We start from the raw sequence: 12201 nt of genomic DNA on the forward strand, positions 1-12201 counted from the left end.
TCAAAGAGAACAGATTAATTGTTCAATGGACAATGACGATTTTCCTAAGATAAATTTGATTAACAATCATTTCTCAATAAGTATTCAATATGTTGTAAAAGATGAAACCATTGACGATTTTCCTGAGAACGATTTTAAATTAATCAACCATTTCTCAATTTGTAATTATTTACCAACTTTTTCTAGTATTCGTATGGTTTTAAACTTGATCAACAAAGAGACGATAAAACTGAAATGAATGAGAAGATAGCAGACCAACTACATAAATAATTATAAAAGCCTAGTACACAAGGTATTTTTTATGAGTTTGTATTATTTTATTGTCTAGTTTATATTTAGTTTAGTACAAAGATTGTTAATCTGATTTTTCTACTGTGTAATGAATCAATTATTACCCTCAATCAAATAAGTTAGTATTTTACTTTTTTTGTAGTTGAGAAGTTGATATTGTGGTAATAATTCATATTAAATAAAATACTATTTTCTGGTCTTTTATTCAATAGTTAGTATTTTACTTTATTGTTTTTCTATGGAAAATAAATGTATGAATATAAACAATAAAGAATCGATGTTGTTTTACAGATGTGACGAAATCGCTAGAGGAAGCCGTCCAAGAGGACCAGTTCATTCTGAGTGTGAAGCACATCAAGCCAAAGAAGCGACTGCGCGGTGGCATCGAGACTGTCTTGGAAGTCGACTTCCCCGGCTCACAGCACAAGTTACAGTTACAGATCGACAGACGTTCAAGGAGAGGTATGTTATGTCTCTTAACAACAAAAATATATTAATCTTCATTATATTAGAATGCAAGATCATAGTATGATCCAAGATAATAATAATAATAATAATTTCTCAGGATGTTGGACGACACATCCAGAAGAGTTTATTCATAAATTCAGGAACATTACATATTATTTTCTCATACATTTTCATTAATATAACAATATTCATGGTTTTCAAAATGATACCTTACTATATAATATAATATATGTGTCGAGGATCATATCATTCATTTTCTTGAAATAACCATAGCTTAAAACCACATTCAACTTAAAATGGTCTCAGATGCAAGGAACCTGAACAATAATTCTGGGTACTTTCCTGTTTATTCGTAGAACATGGACTTTCAACGGGACTTTCTAAAAATATTTCATTTTTATAATGTGTTTGTTCATTTGAACACGGCAAAATTAGATGGAGTAATTATTTTCCAAGTAGGCTCTACCTAAAATGACATAAATGGATCTTGTAAAATGGTGAGCATAAAAATATGGTAATAGCATGTTTCGTAGGACTATGACAGTGTAGTAATAACAGCCTAGACCAAAAACGTCGGCAAGTAATTAAAAAGATAATACGGTACTCAGACTTCTAAATGCGTAAAAAATAAAGGAAATACTTATTTTACAAGGGAGGCCCTACCTAAAATGACACAGATGGATATGGTAATAATGGTGAACATAAATATGGTAATAGAATGTTGTCGTAGGACTATGACAGTGCAGTCTTCTTATGCTATCTTTTCTACATGATAGAAAACAATACCCAGTAGGGCTCTAATTCTTTTTTTTATCTCATTAGGGCCAACAGAAACACAGTTTGACATTTTTGAAGCTCACCAAAAGACCAGCCTAGACCAAGAACGTCGGCAAGTAATTTAAAAGAGTTCTGAAATCTGACGAAGTCCACTAAATTTATCTCCATACAGTCACATGTTATATATCAGTTTGAAGCCAACAAAAGAACCATAGAGTGAAGATAGCACAAGAAGATATCCCATGGTATAGGGCGTTCATATTCCAATTTTCAAGCTGATAGTCATGTTAGTTATTCTCGTGTAGCTATCTCTTGTTAGTAGTCTCTCATACTGTGCCGTTCTTACACTCTCACCCGACCTAAACAGTAATAATAGACAGTAATTGACAGTAATAGGCTTGAGTTAACAAAATCGGGTGGAAATTTGGAACATATACTATACTATATTTGGACCTATACTACCGTACTGGATATCTTCTTCTTATGCCATCTTTTCTCTATGATCGAACACAGTACCCAGTAGGGCTATAAATCTTTTTTTTATCTCATTAGGGCCAACAGAAACACAGTTTGACATTTTTGAAGCTCACCAAATATGGCGTAGCCCAAATATCACACCAGATGGTCAAATGGATGAAGAAATTTGAAAGATAAAAGAATTGAAAGACGACGACATCGTAAAATATATGTGACCTATGCTTTATTTTCTTGAGCAAAACGTGTGGTGTGACATTCACTTCACAAGGTGAACTTGAAGAAGAATAGTTGAAGAATGATGGTTGAGTAACCCTACATAGCGCTGTCTTGTTTTTCAGCAAGTAATTAAAAGAAGATGAGAACTCGACTAAAGTTGCTCAGATTTCCTTCTATAAATCCCTAGATGATGAATCACGTGTGTCAAGTGTCGAGTACCGGTACGGTACATTGCTCAAATAATTGTATGTGGAAAAATAAGAATAGAAATACAAATCTTAGTAGGTACCCTTTTTGATTTATTATTTCACAACATGTTTCGGACATTTATGCCATTTTCAAGTCATGTATGTGGATTGTATTTGGATTATTGTTCTTGATAACAATTCTTTGGATAACTCGACTGTTTGAATTTCTAAAATATTTCATCATATTGCTTGGATTAAATTCTCAAGATATTGACACATCATATAGCCTAGGCTAACTAATTAGTATTACTTAATTCATGTATTGTTTTTATGATGGAATATAATATTCAATCCGTAGAATGTTGGTGATATCAAATAACATCCTGGATACTTTCTAAGTTCCAAATACTGACATGATACATAGCTAATTTACGAGAATAATACAAACAACACCACATAAAATTTTCGAAATAATCGAACAAAATGGAAAAACTGATTATTTTAATACTCTCTTGAATATTGTTATTTATAATTGTATTTTAATATAATTCTACCAGTTGAATTGGGCATCAGTTTATTGTACATAATTAAATTCAGACCTAGTCAAGAATCAAACCTGGAACCAACAGGAGCAAGCCCAGCATTACGTATCACAGACATTCGAATGTCGCCTTAGCTTGAGATGACACAACAGTGCGTGGGTTTCCATTCTTGGAAATGTTTTCTAACTTATAATGAAGTTGGCGGTGACAAATATCATCACTTGTTTTTTTTTCTACATACTACATAAAAACCTATTGACACATAATATATATATATATTTAAAGTACTTAAAGTAACATATTATTCTCCATATTCTTAATGAGTTACATTCTTAGTTTTCTGTGATGGATATGATGGATAGATACAAACATTTATCACAGTGTTCCAAGTTCTATCCATCTATACTCTCAGCAGCCACTAGTCTAGGTCTCACAGGCCGGCAGTAGCTGATCAATGCGTGCATCCCTTATAAGGAGTTCGATTTTCATGACACAGCTCTGAGGCAATCCGTTGTTGTAACTGTCTCTCTTTCCACTCTCTCTCTCCTTCTCTCATTCCATCTTCACCTCCTCTCCACAGTAATTTCCTCTCACTGTTATTCCTTTCAACTTGCCGCCTACTTTACACCAAACTCCATCCAGTTTACAAGTTAGAGTGAATCAACAAGAAAACAATGAACTTGGTCAACAAGCAGAACTCAATTGTAATAGGCCTGATTTCAATTACTAACTTGACAATAAAGAATTTTCTTCAATAATTTAGTACCGTGACATATGATTTGTTATTCACATCTGGTTTGTGAAGAATACAGTAGAATGTTAATCGGATTTATCACTTGTGATCGCTCTTACATTGTAGACTGTAAATAAATAAATTTGGATAAATTTTTTCAAATTATTATAAATCTTACATGATTTTTTCTTAGACTCGAGGTTTCTTGGGACTTGGGAAAACTTGGACAAGTTAACTTGAAATTAATGAACAAATACTATTATGTGTATGCGTCTATTATGAACAATAAATGGAAATGAGTAACTAAGGTAGGTAATGAAGATATTAGCCTACAGTTTTGGGCTTTGCCTGTTGTCTTCTCTCAATCATATTATTGAATGATATAATGATTTGTGATTGTTAATAAATAAAATGAAATATCCAATACAGACTGAAAACTTTAACCATAAAAATTAGCATATTTTGTAATACGACTGTAGTGAATAATCTTCTAACTAGTTTCACCGGATTTCTAAGCACATCTTAAATATTATAAAATCATTTTTAAACCCATATCAAATCATCAGAGAATGGTAATACAAAGTTGGACCATCTTCATCTTCGACAATTTTTTATCTCAGTAGCAAAGCATTCAGAGACCTTTGTTTTAATTGAATGAAACGAGCCCTAAAAGTATTGGTGACTAGACATGCGACCAATTTCCACAATAGTATTACAATAGAGTAATATTAATAGAATGAACAGTAATTCAATATTAAATCAATATCAATATAAAAGTTTGATTTGAATAGCTTCTGGTTAAGAATTCAACATTAAAAGCCTTTGATTGAACTATATACGGTACTGTAACCTTATGACATATTCACGTTTAACTCTGCGCGAATCAGAGTGGAAATATGTTGGAAAAAGTTATGCTTTTTTTCAAATACCATTATATAGAGATTTACTTTAAATTATCAGCATTCCTTGTAAATAGCACTAATATGCTTTTCTCAATCATGCTAAAAAACTAGATAGGCCACTATTACTATTTGTATGATACAGAGCAGAGTGATGTCTCAATTAAGTTCAATTAAATGTCACTGCAGGTTTTTCAAAAAGTTTCTCGATTCTAAAGGATACCCTACTGTAAATATCTATTGACATTTCAGTCATTTTTTGTGAAAAGGATGAAGCGCGTGTGAATAAGGAAAATATGGAAGACTTGACTTGTTGAATAGCTACAGTTGATGTATGAACTAGATGACATTTTAAAAGAACAATTTTCTTTTTGAGACTCATCTGTGAAAGTCCAATCTCTAGTAGTTGTAATGTTTTTATAAGATTAGATTTGCGCGAGCCATTCAAGCAGTGATAATAGAATTATTTTATTATTATCAGAAAAAATAGGAATTCCAGGATAAATGGGAATAGTCGAACGAGACATCCTCAACAAAAAATCGTATTCCAATGTTTATATTTCTTTTTCATTTAATATTTTTGATTTATTATTAAATATTGATATAATAGAAATTCCAGAAGAAATCTGAATAATCGAACGAGACATCCTCAACAAAAATTTGTATTCTAATATTTCTTTCTTTTTCACTAAACATTTTTGATGTATTATTAGATATTGATATTCGAATATCACCAGTTCTACAATATGAGTTATTTTTATCATCTAAAGATCAATTTATGATTGATAGTTGAATGAATAATATTTTGTTTTGCAGCTGTCAATAAAAAGTTGAATGAATTATATTTTGAGTTGTAGTTGTCGATAAATAGTTGAATGAAAAAATTGTTTTGTTTTCAGTTGTTGTAGAGACCCTGGAGGATGGCAGACCTCGTACCCAGCACTTTTTCGTTGAGAAATTGACCGAGGGCTCGGCCATTCACAATTTGCTCATAGTATTCGACCAGCGACAACCTGCGGCTTCAGCCACCCTCTATTTTGACTGCGAGTCTCAGGGCAAAATAAACAGCCACATGACTCTCAAGGAAATGTTCAAGAGCATGCGCAATCCACACATTCAGGCTGTGAGTATTTAAATGATTATGAATGAACTATTAGTCCCCCTGAACAATATCTAGTCTGATATCTCAATATCTTGTCTGATCTAGTCTTTTTATTCAGTACTGAATTGAACATGAATGAACTAGTAAGCACCTGAACTCGCTAATGTCATTTAATTGTGTAGGATATTGACAACTTTTGATTGTACAGTAGTTTAGTTAATCAACAGAGAACTAAAATTTTACTTGTATACATGCAACTGGCAGATGATGTGAATGGATGTGTTTTCATTATGCATGCAGATCAAATTATTAAATTATTGGCTAAAACTAGTCATGTCTGAAATAGAAAAGAAAAGGGTACCGGACCAGTAATTCTTTGAAATCAGATAAAATGATAATATTATATTATTTTCTAATGACGATAAATAATGGATTATGGATTATTAAACATTCAAAACACAAAAAAATCAGTATGATTATTGAGTATATTTAAAGTGGAATATCTAGATTTGATCGGAAGACATGTACTTTTTATTGATTAAGACTTGTGCACATCTCTGTGATTTGCATGACTGAGACCGGCAGAATTTTTTTAAAACTCGTGAGGATTGAATTTCTAAAATGAAATATAAAGGTCAATGATATTATTTATTTATTTATTTATCACATTGTGTACAAATACTTAACATGAGGAAAGGCACAAGAGGCAAATATTCACAAATATTTTGATCAAACCTAGATATTCCACTTTAAATATACTCAATAATCATACTTTTTTGTGTTTTGAATGTTTAATAATCCATGATCTAATATTTATTATGGTAAACTTAAAAACAACAAAATATTGTCTTTGATCAAAACTCTTATACTGTACCTCTCTTTTTCCAAGTATAATGTTTTCATGTTTTGCGTCCTTCAAATTGAAATTTCACAGTGACTCAGACCATTTATATATATTTATTATAGTTCTGATAGCTATCATTGGCAGAGAGATTTTGGATGTTCTGCTTCACCGTAATACCTAATGTCATTCAGTGTAACCCAATGGCACTCAGGTTTATATAAAGTATACACTCAGGCCATGATTTCATGAAAAAAATAAGAGAAAACGTGATCAACTCTAATGCTGGGGAGTGACGTCAGCGTTAGCTCCAATAATGGCGAACAGGGAATGATCTCATTTTCTCTATAAAAACTCTGAATCGTAGAACTTTGCTAGAATCGTAGTATTGCACTGGAATTAGAATTTGAATTACTTACTCCAACTTATGATTTGAGAAAATACTTATGATATTTGATTATTGAATAAGAATTGATTTTTTATCAAATAAAAGCTCAATACCGTATTTTATCAATACTGAGATTCTTGAGTTCAATTTTTAACGAAAATCAAAATTGTTCTATAATAAAACAATCATACATCTCTGACAACAGTGTTATAAACTTTTTGTCATTTAACACTTTAACCGAAACACCGGTCTGTGAGACCAGAGGTAAAATTATTTTTTCTATAGTGGCAAATTGTGAATCAAAAATTGCTGCCAGCTCTAATACCTTCTCCCCCACTATTCCTCAACATTCTTCAACAATGCTCGTCAGTCCCCAACTCACGGTTATCAAGTAAACATCAATCTATTGAAAACATACCGGTCTCAGCTACCGGATCTTTCGGATAACGTTCATTTTTTACCGGCCTACAATACCGGATGTTTCGACTAACAGATATTTTGAGCATTCAATGTTTTTCTCTTCATTATTTTGGTATTTTATTGACATTTTTTATTTGGAAAACTAATTTTTGTTATTTAGAAAACGTTGGTTTAGGAAAATTGATGACAATGGATGAGTTATCAACCATACAAGCCCCAGCCTTTGGAACTTGTATCAATAGGATGCTTCACAATGTAGTGTCACAAAATAAACATTCACTTGACGAAATAGATGATTCCGACCACTATAGTTATTTATGAACTTTTCTTGCTAATAAAATAACTGGAGGCTGAAAACGTTTGCTCAAACAAGTTTCTTGGTAACAATGAAAAACATTATTATTCTCAATGATTACCTTTCAGTTTTGCTATGAAGCCTATATTGATAAAATATTTCTTCATGATCATTGTTCTGAGTAGTAACTGATAATATATCTTACACGGACTTTTGTATTGTGTGTGTTTTTACATCCAACATTATACATTTATTACATATAAATGTTTCTAATTTTTTTTCTATTCTTCCATCACTTAATTTGCAACTGAAATCTATATTATACTTTACTATAATTGAAATTTACCAATGAAAAATATTTAAATTCATATTTAGTAGAAAATATATCAAATATAACACTTTAAGCAAGACCCGGTCTGTGGGACCGGATGTTTCGGTTTAGGTCAGTTCTGACCATGTTTCGGTTGGAGTGTTAAACACCGAAATGCAGTCAAAAATGAATTTTCTTCCTCAACTTATTTTTAGTGGAAATGAATTTTCATTCTCAAAACAAAACTCACTTCCATTTTAAGAACTCATTTTCCTAAAATGAAGTTTTTCCAAATAATATTATTTGCAATAATAATGTGATGGTGATAAATTGAATGTTGAAGAAAATATTGCGTCCAAACGATTTGCAAACGTTTTGTTAGTTTCGTTTAGCAAAGACTGTTTCAAGTTCTGAGAGTTTTGAATGTAATCATTCTATTATATTCGGTTTTTAATCAAATCAAATTCAAAATTTCTAGTTCATTTATTTCTGGACTGAAAAGTGGACTCAAACCAATTCAAGTGGATAGCATAACCTATAATTTTTATCCATTCATTACTCTACCTTCATTGTATTATCATTCATCCCATCATCATCATCACCTAGGCTTAAAATACTTCTAGAAAGTCGCCTTTGTGGAATAATAAATTATTTAAATGAATAAATAATAAAAAGTAATAGATTTGCACATAATTTGAACGAATAGATCTTTGATATTTATTACTTTTTGAGATATGAGATGGAGTGGTCATTTTTGGGACAGGTTCGATATGATTTTTTAATATTTTTCAGTATCGTGAGAGGAAATACGAAATACAAGTAGAGTCTGATTTGGGAATCGGAGAAATGCTGGACCGCAACAATTGTCCAGACAGTATTGTTAACGAAATGTTAAACGACCAGCAATTCGCAGGCAACGATCTCACTACCCAAATCAGGGGTAAGTAGTAACAAAATAGCATTACCGTGATTTATCCTATTAAAACGACAATATCAATAATATAATCATAGAAAAAAATGATGAAAAATTTTATCATTCAACTTTGAAAAATAGTTTCATTTATTTCTAAAAAACTTCCTTGCCTTTCAACACTCACTTATCTTTTAAAACAAAAATGTTTTTAGAATGTCAAAAATGTCATTTTTTCTGCTTGAAATTTCTCGGCATTAACAAATAATCATTATAATCATTAATTAAATACTAACTATAGGTCGGATGAAAATAATTATCTAGATAGACAGCAATAGAAAGGAGACATTTTCCCGTTAATTCGAAATAAAATTCTTACAATTCATAATTCTGAGGGAAGACGAAGAATATTTAAAAGCGAAAGGGAAATGATATTTGAAAAAATACATGTTTTCAATTTCATCAAAAAATTAGATTTCCTTTCAACCCTTCAACTCTGAAACCTTTTTAGCACTACTGAAATATAGGGGATGAAATTTTGCATACAATTCTGTTTGAATTAAACATTCGAGTCGCAATTTTACACAATCGGGCAACGCTGTTATTTCGTTGGATGAAGGATCAAGTCCCAACTTATTTTATACAGATTACAGGGGTCAAGCAAATCAAAGGTCTCAACCCCTACCCCCTGTGTTTAGGGGGTGGATGTGATTTGAAGGCAAGGTATAAGGGATAAAGGTATAGATAGATTGAAGGTACCATTTTTTTGGGTAGGTACCGCAAATATCTTGGAAACTATGCGTCTTAAGGACATTATATCCCCTTACAAAACTAAAGTCCACAAATTTTCTACAAGTCTCATTTGACACTTTTTTCATATATTTCATAGTTTTTGAGATGTAAGCTCTTGTGTGTGTAACATTAAAAAGCAAAACCCTTTCGCCTCCAATTTGATGGATTTATAACTTTTGATGAAAAAATATGTACTAATTATGAGCTTATAGAGAGCATTAAAATCTCTTCAATTTTATAATATATAATTTCACCATCTTACGCATGTACCTATGACTGTTGCAGCAGTTTTAGTGTTGAATGTGAATGAGGATCTGGAAATTGGCTCCTTGATGGTCTTTTTTTTTCAATCAATTAAATATAAATGTGATTTACTTATTCACTTCAAGATTTATAATAATACGTAGGAATGGTATGTATAGCAAACACTATAGTTGTCGTTTTTGTATTTTGTATACATTAGGTTCTCTTTTTTGTTCACTACAGTGGTGAAGTATCACTACTGTTAATCAGTATTGTTATATACATTTTTTTCCAAGTTGATTTATTTTCTTCTCTTTTCAATTATTTAAAATTTGTTATTTTAAATAGGTAGATATTGTTTGTTTTTTCATATTGTTTGGAATATTTCTTTTTCTTTATCATATTATTTGTATTTTTTTGTATTGTTATCTTGTAAAAGAGAGTTAAGTGTAAAAGAGGGCCGACTGCGCTCTAACTTCGCTCTCTAGAAAAATAAAGGCAGTAATTCAATTCAATTCAATCTTCAGTTTATTAACACTAGATCAGTCGATTAGCAGAAAAATTGTAAGGGAATGTTTGGAACACATTCTTTGACTTACCAGCTTTTGTTTCTTCGCTAGAAATGATGAATTTCAATATAAATTTTGGAAGATTTAATAATACCTTTTTTACTAAAAATTGTTTTCTTTTTTCAGGTGATATACCAATAATACACGACTGCGATGGTGAGTAACGGCACTTCAGCATACTGTGATTTTTCAATTTGAATTATACATATTTTATTCATTCAGAGCTTGAATTTTACTGTAATACTGTATACAAATCAAATCAAACCAAATTTTATTCACTCGAAATTCATACAAAATATTAACATAAGTATAACACGACAAGTTACAAGTGAACAATATACTACTCACAAAAAGTACATACAGTATGTTACTGGACTTTGTTCGCGAATAGGAGTCAGATCCAAAGTGTTATAAGTAAGATTATTTAATTTATAACTTGATATAATTAAAGATGGGAGTTGGGAAGAAGAAAGATTTAGAAATTCAAGTACTGTATGATGCAATGAAGATGATTTAGTGCAAGCTCGCACATACATACAAAACAAGGATTTTTTGTATCATTTACCATTATAAATTTCACCCATTTGTAGAAAAAGTGCCTATCAATCTATAGAGAAATAATATAATTGAAATATTAATCAATTCCATAGTGTAGTAAAAATAAAAGATTATAAATTGAAATATTACAATAGATTAAGAATAAGAGTTATTAGTGACATCATCGAGAAAAAAACAGCAAAAATTGATAGAATATTTAGTAATTAATACAAGGTTGATTAGATCAGTGGATACAATATCGAAGCTTATCAACTTAGAACCTTAAAGAAGCTTTCCACCTCAACTGGCGAAACAATAAAATATTCACCCAACTAAATTTTTATGGGAATATATTGAAATGTACTTCAAGTGATGACATTCATTTGAATTTCATCGTGCTGAACCGGAATCGATACTGTTCAGTGTTCAGACTGTTCACTCCCATGCTTTACAATGTGCTGGTGTTACATGAAGGTCGATCGCGACGAGCTACACTGAAAGCTAAATATCAGCCTGACCGTTCTGTTCGTACACTAAGATTTGCACAAACTATGCATAGTACTGTACGTATACTATACTTGAAACAATTATTCGAGTAATTATTCCACTTCTATAGGCCTAATGCCTTTCTTTGTTTCTCAATATTTCCATGTGTAATGTAGCCGATTATTTGACATGCATTTTCACGGATAGTACATATGTGATTGTTCTATAATTATTCTACATTACACATGATTGTTGATATTTAAGATGTTGTAGTGTTTTTCGCTTTGATTTTTAAGTAAAATTTAGTTTCAGTTTTGAATATTAGTTCATTTCTCTTTTATAATTTTCAGATAATCTACTTGTCAAGGCTATAAATGATCTGATACAGATAGTGAAGCAACTGAAGGAGGAGCTCAATTACCAGGTGAGACAATCATTATTGGAATAGAATAAATAATTGATGCAATTCAAATTCACTTAAAAATCAATTATGGTAATACTAAGAGTATATTAAAGCCAACTGAATACCAAAATTGAAATCGAATATAGTAAGATTCACTTTCAACTGTCAATGCTACCCGAATGGGGTCCAATCATCACTGATAGTTTACGTGAGTCTCACTATACGAAAATTCTCAGATTAAAGTAAAATCAGTATTTTCGAAATATTCAAGTAATAATTCCCCTTTGATTGACTCTCATTATTACGTTCTATTG

The 12201-nt window shown here is 31.0% G+C and overlaps 1 protein-coding gene across 2 annotated transcripts in view; it reads left to right on the forward strand.

Annotated features, from left to right (window-relative positions):
* Positions 1–12201, forward strand: part of LOC111049684 (cartilage oligomeric matrix protein) — a 58735-nt gene that overhangs the window by 8438 nt on the left and 38096 nt on the right. For both annotated transcript variants that reach the window (XR_005570436.1, XM_022335819.2), the window contains exons 2-6: positions 583–753; positions 5491–5714; positions 8740–8887; positions 10588–10617; positions 11835–11908. Coding sequence is in view for 1 of the 2 variants with exons in the window: in XM_022335819.2 (XP_022191511.2) it covers positions 583–753; positions 5491–5714; positions 8740–8887; positions 10588–10617; positions 11835–11908 (647 nt within the window). In the remaining variant the exon portion in view is untranslated. The remainder of the gene's footprint in view (positions 1–582; positions 754–5490; positions 5715–8739; positions 8888–10587; positions 10618–11834; positions 11909–12201) is intronic.

The sequence above is a fragment of the Nilaparvata lugens genome, chromosome 2 (genome assembly GCF_014356525.2).
Source record: "Nilaparvata lugens isolate BPH chromosome 2, ASM1435652v1, whole genome shotgun sequence".
In the NCBI taxonomy this organism is placed as follows: Eukaryota; Metazoa; Arthropoda; class Insecta; order Hemiptera; family Delphacidae; genus Nilaparvata; species Nilaparvata lugens.